At 42.2% G+C, this 19,123-nt stretch overlaps 2 protein-coding genes across 2 annotated transcripts in view; one reads left to right on the forward strand and one right to left on the reverse strand.

The window, feature by feature from the left end:
* LOC121538298 (kelch-like protein 17) overlaps positions 1-4,901 on the reverse strand; it is a 30,283-nt gene extending 25,382 nt beyond the window's left edge. The window contains exon 1 of the mRNA XM_041846173.1: positions 4,762-4,901. The gene's annotated coding sequence lies outside the window, so the exon portion shown is untranslated. The remainder of the gene's footprint in view (positions 1-4,761) is intronic.
* Positions 4,902-9,355: 4,454 nt separating this feature from the next.
* Positions 9,356-19,123, forward strand: part of LOC121538297 (nucleolar complex protein 2 homolog) — a 33,076-nt gene continuing 23,308 nt past the window's right edge. The window contains exons 1-12 of the mRNA XM_041846171.2: positions 9,356-9,432; positions 9,979-10,119; positions 10,251-10,437; positions 10,760-10,876; positions 11,267-11,381; positions 11,497-11,587; positions 11,762-11,840; positions 12,069-12,179; positions 12,650-12,763; positions 15,395-15,583; positions 15,893-16,032; positions 16,587-16,698. Coding sequence (XP_041702105.2) covers positions 9,407-9,432; positions 9,979-10,119; positions 10,251-10,437; positions 10,760-10,876; positions 11,267-11,381; positions 11,497-11,587; positions 11,762-11,840; positions 12,069-12,179; positions 12,650-12,763; positions 15,395-15,583; positions 15,893-16,032; positions 16,587-16,698 — 1,422 coding nt within the window. The 5' untranslated portion in view covers positions 9,356-9,406. The remainder of the gene's footprint in view (positions 9,433-9,978; positions 10,120-10,250; positions 10,438-10,759; positions 10,877-11,266; positions 11,382-11,496; positions 11,588-11,761; positions 11,841-12,068; positions 12,180-12,649; positions 12,764-15,394; positions 15,584-15,892; positions 16,033-16,586; positions 16,699-19,123) is intronic.

Raw genomic sequence — 19,123 nt, forward strand, 5'->3', positions numbered from 1 at the left:
ATTTTTTAAAATAAAAAACAATGAAGATACAAAAATAAATACACTATATGGCCAAAAGTATTTGGACACCTGCTTGTCGAACATTTCATTTCAAAATCATGGCCATTAATATGGAGTTGGTCCCCCCTTTGCTGCTATAACAGCCTCCGCTCTTCTGGGAAGGTTTTCCACTAGATGTTGGAACATTGCTGCGGGGGTATTGCCAGAAGAGAATTAGTGAGTTCGGGCACTGATGTTGGGCGATTAGGCCTGGCTCGCAATCACAGTTCTAATTCATCCCAAAGGTGTTCGGTGGGGTTGAGGTCAGGGCTCTGTGCAGGCCAGTCAAGTTCTTCCACACCGATCTCGACAAATCATTTCTGCATGGACCTCGCTTTGTGCACGGGGCATTGTCATTCTGAATCAGGAAAGGGCCTTCCCCAAACTGTTGCCACAAAGTCGGAAGCACAGAATCATCTAGAATGTAATTGTATGCTGTAGCGTTAAGCGGCATTGGAACTAAGGGGCCTAGCTTGAACCATGAAAAACAGCCCCAGACCATTATTCCTCCACCAAACTTTACAGTTGGCTCTATGCATTCATGCAGGTAGCGTTCTCCTGGCATCCGCCAAACCCAGATTCGTCTGTTGGACTGCCAGATGGTGAAGCGTCATTCATCACTCCAGAGAACGAGTTTCCACTGCTCCAGAGTCCATTGGCGGCAAGCTTTACACCCTCCAGCCGATGCTTGGTATTGCGTATTGTGATCTTAGGCTTGTGTGTGGCTGTTCGGCCATGGAAACCCATTTCATGAAGCTCCCAACAAACAGTTATTGTGCTGACGTTGCTTCTTGAGGCAGTTTGGAACTCGGTGTTGCAAAAAAATATTTTTACATGCTACGCGCTTCAGGGCTTGGCGGTCCCGTTCTGTGAGCTTGTGTGGCCTACCACTTCGCAGCGGAGCCGTTGTTGCTCCTAGACGTTCCACTTCACAATAACAGCACTTACAGTTGACCGGGGCAGCTCTAGCAGGGCAGAAATTTGACGAACTGACTTGTTGGAAAGGTGGCATCCTATGACGGTGCCATGTTGAAAGTCACTGAGCTCTTCAGTACAGGCCATTCTACTGCCAATGTATGTCTATGGAGATTGCATGGTTGTGTGCTCGATTTTATACACCTGTCAGCAACTGGTGTGGCTGAAATAGCCGAATCCACTAATTTGAAGAAGTGTCCACATACGTTTTGCCAAGTAGTGTATTTACTACAGAACAAACATAAGAGGATAAAAACAAAAGACTAAAAAAGGAAAGGAAAAGCAAAGCTAAAAAGGTGTGTTTTAAGATCTCTTTTAATTATGTCCACAGTTTCGGCCCCCCTCAGATTCTCTGGCAGGCTATTCCAGAGGCAGGGGGCATAGTAACTAAAGGCTGCCTCTCCATTCCTCTTGGTACCAGGCTTTGGGATAGTTAAAAGGCCAGTGCCAGAGGACCTGAGGGACCTACTGGGTACATAACTCAAAAGTATGTCTGATATGTATTGGGGTGCACAATCGTGGATTGATTTAAAAACAATAGAAGAATCTTAAAATGAATTATTAAACTCAAAAGGCAACCAGTGCAGAGACTTCAGAACCGGTGTAATGTGTACTCTCCGTCTGGTCTTGGTCAGTACCCATGCTGCAGCATTCTGTATGTTTTGCAGTTGACCAATGGCTTTCTTGGGTTGACCAGACAGGAGAGCATTACAGTAGTCAAGCCTGCTTGTAATAAAAACATGGATGTGTCTTTCTGTATCAGCCTGAGAGAGAAACGGCCGCACCATGGCAATGTTCCTCAGGTGGTAAGAAGCTACTTTGGTCACATTCCTAATGTGTGATTCGAAATTGATTTAAGAATCTAATATTTTGGTGTTTTATCTTTATTGCCCGTGAATTAAAATGTGCGGCCAGATTCTCTCTCTGTGCTTTGGCTCCAATAATAAGTACCTCTGTCTTGATTTAGCTTGAGGAAGTTGTGAGCCATCCAAGTAATTAAATCACTAATACAGTCTTAATAATGTATCTGTGGTACTAAAATCCTCTGGTGAAACAGAAATGTAAATTTGGGTATTGTCTGCGTAGCAGTGAAAATCAATGCCATGCTTTCTAATAACACTGCCACGGGGTAACAAACTGAACAGTACCGGACCCAAAATCGAACCTTGTGGAACACCACATGTGATATCTATTTTATCTGAGTTATGTTCACCAAGTAGTAGCATATTGACAGTAAAACATTTCACCTGGCCAAGGCTGAACTTCAGTGTGTGTTTGTGTGTGTCTGTGGGGTGGTTACAGGGGTTATGTTACAACTAGATAACAGTAACACTACCTTGCTTTGGATCTAGAGAGAGTGAGTTTCATGCCTGATAACTTAGGGCCTACACTTTAAGAATCCACTGTCTACGATCTATGTATGCTATAGATTCCATAGACTCTATGGAGACTTTGTACTAAATATATCAGTGTGGGATACATTAGAATATCCTTTAACAAATTAATTGTTTATCCATTGGCAGAGTAGCGTGTCAAATGTCACCACTGCTGTATAGGGCTTGTGTCACACACACACAGAGACTTCTGCTAATACAGACATCATGTTCTAATGCCCACCGCAAATAGCTGGCATTGGGCTATTTTGCACATTGATACTTTGCAAACGTTGAAATGACATTCAAGCAGTGGAGGCTCCTTGGGGGAGGACCATCCTCCTCCGAAGAATTTCAGAAAAATTAAAAATAGTGAAACATTAAAAAAGTTCCTTTTTAGATAACACTATACTAAATATATTCATGTCACCAAATAATTGACTAAAACACACTGTTTTGCAATGAAGGTCTACAGTAGCCTCAACAGCACTCTGTAGGGTAGCACCATGGTCTAGCCGGAGGACAGCTAGTTTCCATCCTCCTCTGGGTACATTGAGTTCAATGCAAAACCTAGGAGGCTTGTATTTCTCACCCCCTTCCATAGACTTACACAGTAATTATGACAACTTCTGGAGGACGTCCTCCAACCTATCTGTAGCTCTTGCAGCATGAACTGACATGTCCACCCAATCAAAGGATTAGAGAATTAATCTAGTACTGAAAGCATAAGCTACAGCTAGCTAGCTAGCACTGCAGTGCATAACATTTAGTGAGTAGTTGACTCAGAGTGAGAAAAACAAAAATGAAGAAGCAAGAGAGCTAGCTATTTTTCATATTTTTTTCACTTTCACTTACTTAGCTACTGATTGCAGCTAGCTAGTTTAGCCTACTCAAACACCCGGCTCAAACAGAGAGGGATGCTATGTTAGCTAGCTGGCTATGGCTATCCAACACTTGAAGTCTTCCAAGTCAAGGTAAGCTTTTGGTTTTATTAATTTATTGCCACCGGAGCCTACCGGTGTAACTGCTCATCTCTTTGCTGTCTGTACACTGTAGTGCATGATTTGGCAGTTTTACTAACGCGTTAGAGCTAGTAGCTATGTTGACTATGACGTTATAATATGGTGACAACGATGTAGGCTGTGTGTAGCGGTTAGCGGTTATGATATGAAAGTTTGGCTCTGAAAGGTTTTTTCGCATGGTCACAGACTGCTGATGTGTTATGCATTGAAGTCCACAAGCGAAGGGAAAAGGTGAGGGAGGAGAGTGTGTAGATGCGAGAATAAATTATACAACGATCAAAGAGACCATGCTGTATGTATGTGGCTGCTATGAAGTGAACTGTGTTTGGAATGTGATCAGGGATGTATTCATTCCACCGATTCTGTTGAAAAACTTTTCAAATGGAATGAAATGGGGTTAAACATACCTGAATTTGTCCAATAGAAACTCTCGTTTGCAACTGTTGGACTAATGATTACACCCTAGATCAGCTAGATGCAGGCAAGAGTGTGCAAGGCGGTATTGAATGTGTCAATGTCTGTCATCTTGATTACTCAAATTTCTCTCGACCTGTGAACCTTGCGTACATTGTAAACTTTAATTCATAGGCTAGGTTGTAGCAACTTACATTTAAGTCATTTAGCAGACACTCTTATCCAGAGTGACTTACAGGCGCAATTAGGGTTAAGTGCCTTGCTCAAGGGTACATCGACAGATTTTTCACCTAGTCGGTTTGGGGATTAGAACCAGCGACCTTTCGGTTACTGGCACAACGCTCTTAACCACTAAGCTACCTGCCGCCCCAACTTCATGATGGGTATAGGGAAAATTCGCCTAAACCTTTCGCTGTTTCATTGAGCTGGGTGAATATGCTGTATTATAAATAAGGCTATGCTTATTTTTTTTAAAAACTCATCCTCCCTCATCTGAAACTGCACCGACCGCCACTGCATTCAATACCGTTGTATTTTCAACAGATACAAGTTTGCCACCACCTATGAATGAGAATGCATTGTGTCACTGCAGTGATAGGGCAGTAAAAGACACACTGACTATTATCCGTGGCCATGCCACCGATGACACACAAAGCTATCCCACATACACATAGCGACCTTTCCTTTTTCTGACTCATTCATCATTCTGGATGGCTGCCAGACATACGGCTTCAATTTATACAGGCAATTTCCCCGTTGTGACCATCACCATCTTTGTTCGTTTATCAACATGCATGCTGTCATCACGCCTTCCTACTTGAGCTTGTTTCTATTCATTTATATTTCTAAAGATGTGATGCTGCACCCCAACTGCCACACCATCTACTTCGAATAACAGTATCATCAGCAAGAAAATAAATGCAGAAAATTCTAATTACCGGTGATAAACGTTGCGGTTTCGTTGAACACACCGCCCCTCTTCACTGAAATGATGGGGAAAGTGAAAACAACACGAGACGCATCCAATTTGATAATCTCTACTGTCTGTCTACGATATGAAGAAAGCCTCTATTCAAGCCTGTTGTTGACGTACGTAAATGCAAACTGCATGAGCAATGAGTGACAATAAAATGTTAAGGTGGACCTACAGCAGTGATGCTTAGATACTACCGTTGCCGCGTGGATAAAACGAAACATTGGCAGGAATTATGTTTGTTTGCTGTGTAATTGTAAAACGTGTTTATGACATTCATAAATTATAAACCGGTATGTTCAAGATGCTATCTAGACCACCTTAAATCGACAGTGCGGCTGTAGCCCAGTGAGCACCGTCCGACGCCGACGTCCACGGACGTTGAGATTTGGTCCGTCCACCCTGGCCTTGATTTCAAATCAAATCAAATCAAATTGTATTTGTAGACCTTACAGTGAAATGCTTACTTACAAGTCCTTAACCAACAATGCAGTTTCAAGAAAAATAAGTGTTAAGAAAGTATTTACTAAAATAAACTGAAGTAAAAAATTGCTAAGTAAAACAAAGAAAATATAAGAAAATATAGAAAAATAACAAATAATTAAAGAGCAACAATAAAATAACAGTAGTGAGGCTATATATAGGGGGTACCGGTGCAGAGTCAATGTGCGGGGCCACAGGTTAGTCGAGGTAATTGAGGTAATATGTAGATGTAGGCAGTGGCGGCTCCTGAAAAAATTCTCAGGGGGGGCAATTTTTCTGATGATTTAGGTGACCTACACACATTTAAAAAAAGATATGTCCAGCAACAACATGAAGACAGGGGCAGCATATAAGTCAATACCAGAAGCATTTATTGACTGATCTCAAAAGTGTTGGCTTTCCAGGGTTGGTGGAGCCCTCAGTTTCATCTTTGCCTCGCAAAGCTAACTCAAACACTCCGCAAAACTTCACACACTGGATTAGCCGGCTGAGGATGTGGCGGTTCTTGCCGCCTTCAGGGTGAAAGAGTAAGCAGGGGTAGCAGAAGACTGCATTAGCTACATCGCAGCCTGCTAGCCAGGTTTTTCGTTCGTACCAATTTTTGGAAAATCCTCGGGTGTAGGACTTTCCCCCTTTAGTAGAAACCTGTTGAATTATTAAATTTGGTCTGGGAGGTCCTAATTGTTTCGTTGCCAATTTATCTTGATTTGTTCGCCGACAAAAAGGAACTTCTTTCAAAGAGACAATCGAGTTGCACTGAACGCTAGCCATCTTGACAGTAGTACGTGAATTGATTGACGCTGCTACCCGCTCTTTTCTTAGTTACGTTCATGGTTATGTTACGTATGACGAAAGCACGTAAGTGCAAGCCCTCAGAAACCCATAGAGATTGTATTGAAAGCTCTGATATTTGAAAAAAAAAGATTTTACATGAGAGTCTATGAGAGACTTCTGGGGCGATTTTCAACCTGACTGAAATCGCCCCAAAAGGGGCGGGGCCATTTGAAGCACGACTTTAGCCTGATTGGACATTTAGTGGCAGATCAGACGTCTAGATTAGAACACTGATAACTACTGTTGCCGTGATATAATTGATTAGAAAAAAAATCCCTTCCTTTTCCCGTTTGGCAGTGCGTCGCCCATATCGCCCTAATGAACACACCGCCCCTGGATGTAGGTAGAGGTAAAGTGACTATGCATAGATAGTAAACAGAGAGTAGCAGCAGCGTCCACAGACGTCGTTTTGTTGTCCGGCATCGATTTGGCCCAAACATAGACGTCTATGATTGGTTCAGATTTGGCCCATCTTCATTTCAACGTCCACAAACGTCTGGTCCGGACTTGATTTGGCCCAAACATAGTCGTCTATAATTGGTTCAGATTTGGTCCGGTCCGGACTCGATTTGGCCCAAAAATAAACATCTATGTTTTGGAAGTTTAGACAGCACAGTACAGTAGAGCTGGGGGTTTTTGCCCTAGCACTACACAGCTGATTCAAATAATCAAAGCTTGATGATGAGTTGGTTATTTGAATCAGTTGTGTAGTGCTAGGGCAAAAAACAAAATGTGCACCCAGGGCGGGCCCCGGGACCGAGTTTGGGAAACCCTGCAGTAGAGCACAGCAGAGTACAGTACAGTAGAGCAGAGTACAGAAGAGTACAGTAAAGTATAGTTCAGTACAATACAGAATAGTACAGTATAATAGAGCACAGTAAAGTACAGTATAATGTACTATATTGTACTGTACCCTACTGTACTTTACTGTACTGTACTCTACCGAACTAAACTGTTCTGTACTGAACTAAACTCTACTGTACTGTGCTGTCCAAACTTGTGAAATAGGCATCTATGATTGGTTCAGATTTGGTCCGGTCCGACCAAATGTGGTCTTGTTTGGGGTTGGAGCTCATTTGAATAATACCCAGCATGCATTGTAAGGGTTCATTTACATTTAGGGCAGATGCTCTTATCTAGAGTGAATTACAGTAAGTGTATTCAACTAAGGTAGATAAACAACCACAGATCACAGTCATAGCAAGAAAAAACGTTTCTGTAACCATTATTGAGAATGTTATAAAATACGTTTTTTTCTGTTGGTCTAAAAACTTTGAACATGGTCACTGCCAGTTCTAAAGCGTTTGAAAAAACGAATGACAGAAGGGAGCAATAATAAATATTCCATACTGCAATATTCAGTTTGCTCCATTTTCCTATTTTAATTGGAATTTTTGTAATGTGATATAATTCTTTCTTCATTGAGATGTAGAGATAAGTGAATGTATGTACGGTTAAAATTTGGCCATAGAAACAATGACCCAAAATATATGAATTTTCAACGTCCGTAAAATACATATTTTCAACATCTGTAAAATACATATTTATAACATCTGGAAAATACGTGTTTTCAATGTCTGGAAAATGAGTATTTTCAACATCTGGAAAATACTTATTTCCAAGGTCAATATGTATTTTCCACGGCCAGAAAATAAGTATTTTCAACTTTCATTCAGAACTGAAAGTTAACCTGATTTCAATGTCATATACATTCATGCTACACACTTATCACAACTGCTGCTGCCACAGACTCTTATTATGATTGCTAAATACTGCACAATTTAAACATTTGCCCCCCAATCCCCCCTTCCCCAAAACACATGTAAATATTGGACTATAAATTGTGCCTTCCTGTATTATACTTATGCTAACATGTTGAGCCATTTACTTTAAATTCGTATTCTTATCTTTTATTATTTCTTATTGATGTTGCATTGTCGAGAAGGAACCAGCAAGTAAGCAATTCGTTGGATGGTGTATATACCATGTGTATGCCGTACATATGACTAATAAAATTGACACCGAAAAGTACTAAGCTAACGTTAGCTAGTTTCTCCTTTCAGGCTATGTGCATTTTAAAACAGTTTTTATATCTTGCAAAAACACAGAGAAAGTGAATTGATACATGTTCTGCTATTGCTCATGATAACGATTGAAAAACTGAATCCAAATCCATTCAGATGAACAATAACCTCTGCAAAATCTATTGGATTTCTTCTTCTTCTTCAGTGGGGTTTATCGGTGGTTGGCATCCACCATTATGGTGCATTACCGCCACCTACTGTACTGGAGTGTGGATCTACTGGATTTTCTAAAACATTTTAAATTTAACGTCATACAACTTGCGTCAGATTGGTGGCGTTCGAGGTCGTTTTCTTTTGTTTTTCTTGTGCACAGATGATCAGTCTCACGATGACTGTGAAAGCATTTAACGCCACAAGATCCACATTCATATGATAATAATATAATAATAATATAATATGCCATTTAGCAGACGCTTTTATCCAAAGCGACTTACAGTAATGTGTGCATACATTTTTACGTATGATACAAACAATGTGACCGACCAGTGGGTTGCAAACCCGGATCTCATGCCAGAGGACCACATAGCTGAATATGAATACATCCAAGTCGTAAAGACAAAGCCCAACCTCCCAACACATTTTAAATTTTAGTCATTTAGTAGACGCTCTTATCCAGAGCGACTTACAGTTAGTGAGTGCATACATTATTTCATACAGGCCCCCCGTGGAAAACGAACCCACAAGCCTGGCGTGGGCAAGCGCCATGCTCTACCAACTAAGCTACACGGGACTACCTCAACAGTTTCCCCACATAGGACGACTAACAATTTACATCGGTCCAATTAATGGTCCCCATGGCACGCCCAAATGTCACCTACAGGGCTCCAAACTCCAATTCACATACAAGGGACGGTACTTATGTTTTGTATTGACTTGGGGAGCAGTCAATACAACTCTCCAGGTCCCAGCAGGCAACTGATGCAAGGTATAATTATAACCCAAGTGTGGTCACCAAACCACCTCTGTGGTTTGACCCTTTGATCTTGTCCTCAGGGTAGACCACACAGATGTTTTGTATCCAAAAATTCCATATAGAGGCATTGGCTTTTCAACAGGAGCATGTCCACCTTGCCTCCTGTACTTGTGCAACGAGAGCAATTTTGACGCTGGTGTGCAGCGCGACATAAAAAAAGATGAGCTGGAACGCCCCCATAGACTAACACCGTTGCATTGTGGGATCCGAATTGGTAGTCACGTTTTTGATCCAGCATGGCAGGAAAACAGAAAAGCAAAAGGTAAATTGCTCACAGTGAAATGTGGGTACTGATAACGAACACATTTGTTCTATTACATAACAATATAGCTAGCTTATTTATGTATTGTACGTGTCAAGTGTTTTGTGTCGTTCTTTATTTCCCTTGGAATGTTGAAAGCAGAGTTGGTAGCTCACTTGTAATAATCAACGTTAGCCTTAGCTAATAGTTAGCTAGCTTGCTTGGTTTGAAACATAATGGTTGGCTAACTCGCTAACCAAGTGAGTTGAGCGAGTGATTAACATGTAACGTCCTCCCCCGTTCAGTTTGTAAGTTTGTTTTGGCATGACTTATTGAAATGTAACGTTAAACGGATCAAACGAACTAACGTTAGCTAATTTCGCCAACTAAACTAACTTTACACGCCATCATAGTCACTGGGAGTGAGACTGTTGTAAAATATTTACATTTACATAATTTAGCAGGCAAAGTGTAGCTTGTTTGAGTGTAGCTAATTAACTGACCTTTGACTTTAATTAAATATATTTATGTTTGCTAAATTGGCTGTGTATTGTTTCTATGTTGCAGGAAGTTGGAGGACCTCAGTGTGGACGAGTTCCTGCTATCTGGCTTTGACTCGGCAGGTGAGGCTGATTCTGAGGATGACACTCCCACCCGGCATGGACAGAAATCGAAGAAGAAAGCAGGGCAATCAGCAGCTCAAGACAAGTAAGTGTTTCAGTCTCACTTCTTCAGTCAGTATCTGCCCCAGATACTTTAGTGTACCCGAAAAATACAAATGTCCTCCCAGGTCACCTGGTAGAATGTTATTTAATACATGAGTATGTCCTGTCTTGCAGGGGTGATGACAAAAAGAAAGGCAAGGCATCTCAGCACAAAGACTCACTGTCAAGGTTAAAAAGTAAAGATCCAGAGTTCTATAAGTTCTTGCAGCAGAACGACCAGACCCTGCTCAACTTTGACGACACCGACAGCTCCGAGGATGAGGAAGAGAGGAAGTACCACACGCTGCCCAAACAACTGGAGGTACTAGGGCTTTGACTTTGAAAAATGTTTCATGATGTGAAAACGTAATTCAGATTATGTATAGACTGAATATAGGGTAAGTTGATGCACATTTGTTTCTGATCTAATATGGTAGCCTATGCTTGATTTAAACCAGCAGCATTAGAGATTAACATCTAATTTTACACGTGTAAATGTCATATTTGAGGGGATGCTGATTTTACACTCAACATGTATTTGTTTATTTTCATGATTTGTATTCCTTAGCATGTTTTCTTTGTCTCTATAATGGTCTTTACATTTTTCAGAATAATGTTAACTTCAAGGTTATGTGTGACGCTAGGAGGCCAGTTCTGATGATGAGGAGGAACAAGGAGAGTCCACAAAGAAATCCAAGAAGACAGCAGAGGTTATCAAAGTAACAGAGAAAATGGTTGATGAGTGGCAAGCTGCAATCAAGGTAACACTTACCTACAGACTATCCACCTAGCATAGACCTCCTCCATTTTCCTCTACCAGACTTTAGGTGTAGTCATTGTAAACAGACACAACCACACCGGGATGCAGGTTGCATAATGGCCCTTTTAAATAACCAACTTTTGACGCATATTTTCTCTCCGCAAATAGAATAGTGCTGGGTCCCATCTTCCACCTCCCAAACCTCTGGGTTAACTACCGTCCCATGAGTGTCATGATAAAAAACAATGCCTACCGGGCAGCATTAATTTGGAAGGAAAACGTATTATTACATGAAGTCAAGACGCTTTTGTGTCTACTGTACCACAATGCCAGTGCTTTTGCCCTTCGTTCTTATATGCATCTTTTCTTGCCTCCCATCCTTTGTCTTCAGGATGAGCCTACACCTCGCCTCTTCAGAGAGGTCACACAGGCCTTCAAGGCTGCTGTGGCGACCACCAAAGGAGAGGGGGGAGATCCATGTCGATACAAAGTGGCCGACAGTTCAGGTAGGGATCATACCCCCCATGAGTGTGTATGATCCCCTCTTTAGTAGTGTCAACATACTTTAGCCCCAAGGACGATGACATAATTTGTGGTGTGTGTGTGTGTGTTCTCCAATAGTGTTCAACGCGTTGGTCCTGTTCTGTATCCGAGACGTGTACGTGGCTCTGCAGAGGATGCTCAACCTAAAGCCAGATAAAGACCAGAAGAAGTAATAAATGGACACCTTTCTTCTTTACAAAAGCTTTAACCATTTCCCTAACACTTAGTTTTGAGTAGAACAATAGCTAAACAGATGAGCCAATGTATTTTATTATCTGTGTCAAGGTGAATATTTTTTCAGGTGTATCCATTTTGGTCTTCCCTCTGATTTTCTCATCTTCAGGCCAGTGCTTCCATCGTGCAGTCCTAAATGGCAGAAGAACCAGGTGGACATCAGGATGTATCTCAGTGGGATCGTTCAGGTCTGTTTGTTTCATCCTCTGTCCCATTTTCCCCTTGTTTCCCCCCTCTTGTCTGAATTGTCACTGATACCTTTCCTTTTTCTTGCATACAGTATTTGTATTGGATGTACCCTCGTGTTTTAAAAATGTTTCTACCTTTTTACTCTTGTCGATGAACATTTTCAATTGATGTACCTCTACTTACAATGGCAAATAAATTGAACTTTAACTCTCCTACTCCGTTCACAGCTCTTGTCCTGTCTCACCGAGGCCACCGTCATCAGTGCAGTTCTGAGGCACGCCAACCAGCTGGTGCCCTACTACCTGTGTAACCCCAAACAGTGTCGCCACCTGCTCAAGGTGAGTTCCGGTTACCACAGCAGCACCTATATGTAGGCTGACCAAACTGCGTGATGATCATCAGGGGAATTATGCAAATAATGTCTCTGTAATGTAAAGCAGTTATGATTTAGTTCTAGGGATGATAACCCTGCAGAGATAAACCACATTAATATCAGTTGAGTTTATAAAGGGTGTTGTGGAGCACTGGAGGATCCCTCCCTAGGAAATGACATATTACTGCTGTCAGAAGAAAACCTTGTAACTCCATTTGCCCCAGTATTTATTTTTATTTTTACATGAATTGAAAGTAGTAACTCTGAAGTTTCATAAATGGTCAAATATGGATGTTTTTGTCATTTCCTGAAAAGTTTTTAAAGATGCAAGGCTTCTGACAGCGACACTATGCTCTGGACTGGTAGCCTTGCTATTGGGACCTGGGTCCATTCCGAAGTTAGCTCTCACAGTCCACTTCTCTCACCTTTTTCTAGCAACTGATCAAGCAGTGGAGCACCGGGGAGGAGACGAGCCGTGTGCTGGCTTTCCTGGCCCTCAACAAGATCTGCCGACACAAGCAAGACACCTACCTCAACCCTATTTTCAAGGTATGTCCTCTACGTCTGTTTCTCGCTCTCTTCCATGTGTGAAATATGCTTCATTCATTTGGCCCGCGGTAGTTAATACCCTTTAGGAGTGAGTAAGTAAGGTTTATGTCTCCACATCTGCATTAAAAATGCTAAGCAAATATAGCTACAGTGAGGGAAAAAAGTAATTGATCCCCTGCTGATTTTGTACGTTTGCCCACGGACAAAGAAATGATCAGTCTATATGTAGGTTTATTTGAACAGTGAGAAACAGAATAACAACAAAAAAATCCAGAAAAACGCATGTCAAAAATGTTATAAATGGATTTGCATTTTAATGAGGGAAATAGGTAAAAAAAGATTTCTGGCTCCCAGGTGTCTTTTATACAGGTAACGAGCTGAGATTAGGAGCACACTCTTAAAGGGAGTGCTCCTAATCTCAGTTTGTTACCTGTATAAAAGACACCTGTCCACAGAAGCAATCATCAATCAGATTCCAAACTCTCCACCATGGTCAAGACCAAAGACCTCTCCAAGGATGTCAGGGACAAGATTGTAGACCTACACAAGGCTGGAATGGGCTACAAGACCATCGCCAAGCAGCTTGGTGAGAAGGTGACAACAGTTGGTACGATTATTCGCAAATGGAAGAAACACAAAAGAACTGTCAATCTCCCTCAGCCTGGGGCTCCATGCAAGTTCTCACCTCGTGGAGTTGCAATGATCATGAGAACGGTGAGGAATCAGCCCAGAACTACACAGGAGTATCTTGTCAATGAACTCAAGGCAGCTGGGACCATAGTCACCAAGAAAACAATTGGTAACACAGTACGCAGTGAAGGACTGAAATCCTGCAGCGCCCGCAAGGTCCCCCTGCTCAAGAAAGCACATATACAGGGCCGTCTGAAGTTTGCCAATGAACATCTGAATGATTCAGAGGAGAACTGGGTGAAAGTGTTGTGGTCAGATGAGACCAAAATCGAGCTCTTTGGCATCAACTCAACTCACAGTGTTTGGAGGAGGAGGAATGACCCCAAGAAAACCATCCCCACCGTCAAACATGGAGGTGGAAACATTATGCTTTGGGAGTGTTTTTCTGCTAAGGGGACAGGACAACTTCACCGCATCAAAGGGACGATGGACGGGGCCATGTACCGTCAAATCTTGGGTGAGAACCTCCTTCCCTCAGCCAGGGCATTGAAAATGGGTAGTGGATGGGTATTCCAGCATGACAATGACCCAATGCACACACCCAAGGCAACAAAGGAGTGGCTCAAGAAGAAGCACATTAAGGTCCTGGAGTGGCCTAGCCAGTCTCCAGACCTTAATCCCATAGAAAATCTGTGGAGGGAGCTGAAGGTTTGAGTTGACAAACGTCAGCCTCGAAACCTTAATGACTTGGAGAAGATCTGCAAAGAGGAGTGGAACAAAATCCCTCCTGAGATGTGTGCAAACCTGGTGGCCAACTACAAGAAACGTCTGACCTCTGTGATTGTCAACAAGGGTTTTGCCACCAAGTACTAAGTCATGTTTTGCAGAGGGGTCAAATTCTTATTTCCCTCATTAAAATGCAAATCAATTTATTACATTTTTGACATGCGCTTTTCTGGATTTTGTTTTTGTTATTCTGTCTCTCACTGGGAAACTTACAAAATCAGCAGGGGATCAAATATTTTTTTCCCTCACTGTACCTAGTTAGTGGCAAAAGTGTATGCACATAAACATTCCTGAAAGGTGGCACATACAGTGGGGGGAAAAAAGTATTTAGTCAGCCACCAATTGTGCAAGTTCTCCCACTTAAAAAGATGAAAGGCCTGTAATTTTCATCATAGGTACACGTCAACTATGACAGACAAATTGAGGAGAAAAAAATCCAGAAAATCACATTGTAGGATTTTTAATGAATTTATTTGCGTTTAATAATACATTATTTAATTTAATAATATTTAATAATATATTATGGTGGAAAAATAAGTATTTGGTCACCTACAAACAAGCAAGATTTCTGGCTCTCACAGACCTGTAACTTCTTATTTAAGAGGCTTCTCTGTCCTCCACTCGTTAGAAGGATTACTTTATCCTATCCCAGGTATTCCTTAAAGAGGTGGGGTTTCAAATGATGTCCAAACATCATGCTTTGGGGCTGTTTTTCTGCAAAGGGACCAGGACGACTGATCCGTGTAAAGGAAAGAATGAATGGGGCCATGTATCGTGAGATTTTGAGTGAAAACCTCCTTCCATCAGCAAGGGCATTGAAGATGAAACGTGGCTGGGTCTTTCAGCATGACAATGCCAACAAAGGGTATATAACAAAGTATTGAGAAACTTGTGTTATTGACCAAATACTTATTTTCCACCATAATTTGCAAATAAATTCATAAAAAATCCTACAATGTGATTTTCTGGATTTTTTTCTCATTTTGTGTGTCATAGTTGACGTGTACCTATGATGAAAATTACAGGCCTCTCTCATCTTTTTAAGTGGGAGAACTTGCACAATTGGTGGCTGACTAAATACTTTTCCCCCCCCACTGTAACAGTACAAAGTGGAAGGTATAAAGTTGCCTGCACAATGTTGGAACTCCCAAAATGGACATTTTATTATTTTAAACCAAACTCTTAACACCCTTTAACCTCTTGTTTTTCCCTCAGCAAATGTACATCTCGTACGTGCAGAACTGCAAGTTCACGTCGCCCACTGTTCTGCCTATGATCAACTTCATGCAGCGGACGCTGACAGAGATGTACTCGCTGGACACACAGGCCTCCTACCAGCACGGCTTCATCTACATCCGCCAGCTGGCTATCCACCTGAGGAACGCCATGACCATGAAGAAGAAGGTAAGCAGTTCAGCACTCCTACTCTAAGATGCTTTGTGAATACGGGCCCTGGATGTTGGAAATAAGGATACGGCAATGATGTCATAGGACACCAGGAAGTACAGCTAAAGATGATAATAGAAGTAATGACATTATCTATACGATTGTTTTTATAGTGGTCTGTGATATTCTAACATTGGAGCTAAGGGTTCCAATATTGGTCTAGACCATTGCTTGTCTCAGACTGTATCCCAGTAATAATTTAGAAACCACCAACAATGGCATGTATATCAGTGCTGATGGTAAATGTGATGTGTGTGATCCCTGCAGGAGACGTACCAGTCGGTGTATAACTGGCAGTTTGTTCACTGCCTGTACCTGTGGTGTCGTGTGCTCAGCACCCTGCACCCCAGCGATGTCCTGCAGCCCCTCATCTACCCACTGTGCCAGGTCATAGTGGGCACCATCAAGTGGGTACACACACACACACAGACCTATGTGCTTAACTTGGGATCATACTGTTACATGGGCTATTATATTGTATCACACACACTACCAGGATATCACACAGAGAGCTATGGGGAAGGATAATACTGGATCTCTTTTCAAAAAGTAATATGAATATAAAGCTAAACCATCTGTTTTCACCAACTATTAGCATTAGTATACAGTTGTTGTATAGATCAACAATAACAAGTGCTTTAGTATGGATACCCTCTCTTAGGGTAGAATGTCTAGTTAGCATGATACGAGCAGCCTATGGTCTCCGCAGATTTTGTATTGTTTTTCAGTCTGACTTTAATTACGTTCACATAAAACATAAAAACGGACACAGATTAAGCCTAGTCCTAGACTAAAAAGCATGCTCAATGGAGAATCTCTATTGAAAGCGAAAAAATGTTTGGCCCAGTACTAAGCTTAATCTGTGTCTGTGAAACTGCACCCAAAAGTTGAACTTCACACTTTCACCAGCAGGTGGTAGTGTTGACCACTGTTGTGAATCTCCATCTGTCTTGCTGTGCAGGCTGGTACCCACTTCACGCTACTACCCTTTGAGGATCCACTGTGTGCGAGCCCTCACCCTCCTCTCTGGCAGCACCCACACCTTCGTGCCCGTTCTGCCCTTCCTACTGGAGGTAAGACCCCCTACCCCCTGCTCATCTCTCCTCCCAGAGCAATACCCTCCAGGGCCTGTATTTACAAAGCGTCTCAGAGTAAGTGTTCTGATCTATGATCAGTTTGGCCTTTTTTACTTGTTTATGAATAAGAGTATATTGACAGCAGGACCTTATCATAGATCAGCACTCCTACTATATGACTCTTTGTGGTCCTGCTGGATTTATCTCCAACCCTACTGTAGGTCAACTAGTTCAGGGCTCTCCAACACTGTTCCTGGAGAGCTACTGTCCTGTAGGTTTTCACTCCAACCCTAATCTAGCACACCTGATTCTAATAATTAGCTGGTTGTTAAGCTGAATCGGGTTAGTTACACCTGGGGTTGGAGTGAAAACCTACAGGAGGGTAGCTCTGGAAGAACAGGGTTGGAGAGGCCTGAAGTAGTTAAATGCTAACCAGGACCGTGATCAGCGGAATCCGGTATGTTAATTTACAACAGGGTCGGTTCAAAACTCTGCATGTATTCCCAGTAGCTCACTAGGAGGAGGGTTGGCCACTTGTGTGGCCTAGATCAGAAAGGATTGAATAGATGTGAGCAATACGGCGCGAGGACAGCATTGGGCAACAAAACCAATGGAGAAACAGTGTGGGAGTGTTGTAACATTTTGTTAGGTATCAGTGGAAAACAGTCCGTGTAGGTCTCAATAGCTAACAACGAAATAGGTTCTGAAAGATGAGGGGGAGGAAGTAAATCTGAGTGGTGTGTGTTTGTGACATCAACCTTATTCCCGCCCCCCACCCCCCAAAAAAACCCTGCGCTTGACTTTTCCTACTAGCACTGACTTTGCTGATAACTTCTTTATTGAGGGGAAATGGACTTACTACAACTGTGATATGTGGTCTGGATAAGAGCGTCTGCTAAATTACTAAAATGTAAATGTCAAATGTTAGAAACCTTTGTTATTAGTGCAGGTCACACACTGTCAACATTTTCAGTTTGACTGTGTGTGTTGGTTTGGCATGCGAGTATGTGTGGTGTGCATGCGTTTGTAAGGGTTTCCATTAGCTGGCAATTGAACGGTACGTTCATGCTGCGAACAGCCCGTTACATCTCATCCCAAAGATGCGCTATTGGGTTGAGTTCTGGGGACTGCGCAGGCCACTCAAGTAAACTGAACTCGCTGTCATGTTCCAGGCAATGTTTTTCCACTCCTCGATTGTCCAGTGTTGGTGATCGCATGCCCACTGGAGCTGCTTCTTCTTGTTTTTAGCTGATATTAGTGGAACCCGGTGTGGTTGTCTGCTGCAATAGCCCATCCGTGACAAGGACCGATGTTCAGAGATGCCGTTCTGCACACTGTTGTACTGGGCTGTTATTTGCCTATTTGTGGGCCTGCCTGTCTGCTTGCATGATTCTTGCCGTTCTCCTTTGACCTCACATCAATTAGCTGTTTTCGCCCACAGGACTGCCGCTGACGGGATGTTTTTTGTTTGTTGCAACATTCTCGGTAAACCCTAGACACTGTCGTTTCTGGATGCCGTCCGTTTCTAAGATACTGGAACCGGTGCACCTGGCACCGACGATCATACCACGCTCAGTCACTTGTTTTGCCCATTCTAACGTTCAAACAGTAACTGAATGCCTCTGCCTGATTTATATAGCAAGCCACGGCCACTTGACTCACTGTCTGAATGAGTGAACCATTTTCGTGAACGGGGTGGTGCACCTAATAAACTGGCCACTGAGTGTACTGTGAAGTGTAATGGGAGGGTGTTGGGTGTCGTGACAAACAATGGATGCCATTAGGGCTGAGATTTGCCAGAGACCTCGCGATAGGATATTATCACTATACTTAGGTGCCGATACGATATGTGTGATTTTTATTGCAATTCGACGTTCCAAACATATTGCTCACCAGATGTCTGCTGCAGAGGGACAAGGGAGAGCCATGAGAAAATGAGTTTTCATTAGTCATGGAAATAAAGGTGCTGAAAACAAATTGACCCCTTATTTGAAAATAAGAGAACAAGCTATGAAGGAACATTTATGGAGTTTTGGTGCAGGTACAGCCAACTAGTGCAAAAATAATATTGTGATATTCTGAAAACGATACGTCGTCAAAAATAATATCCCGATATGTAACTATCGATTAATTTTTGTCAATTATTTTCCCATCACTAGATGCTATGCCCAAATTTAAAGCATGCCGTGCTAAGAACGTTCAACTCTGGTAATGTTACAGCCCTTTAGTGAAGCCTGTGAAATCTGGTGCGTTATATTTGCTCTTTGCAAAGGGTATTCCTCAAGCTCTGATATACAACCTTAACTCCTAACCATAACCCTTACCTAACCCAAACCTTAACCCAGATACCAACGATCGTTCACTGAGGCAACGCTTTGGGCGAGAGGCAGCGCTGTGCCAGCGGCAGATTTTGTGATTTATG

This window comes from Coregonus clupeaformis, chromosome 24, assembly GCF_020615455.1.
Source record: "Coregonus clupeaformis isolate EN_2021a chromosome 24, ASM2061545v1, whole genome shotgun sequence".
Taxonomy (NCBI): Eukaryota; Metazoa; Chordata; class Actinopteri; order Salmoniformes; family Salmonidae; genus Coregonus; species Coregonus clupeaformis.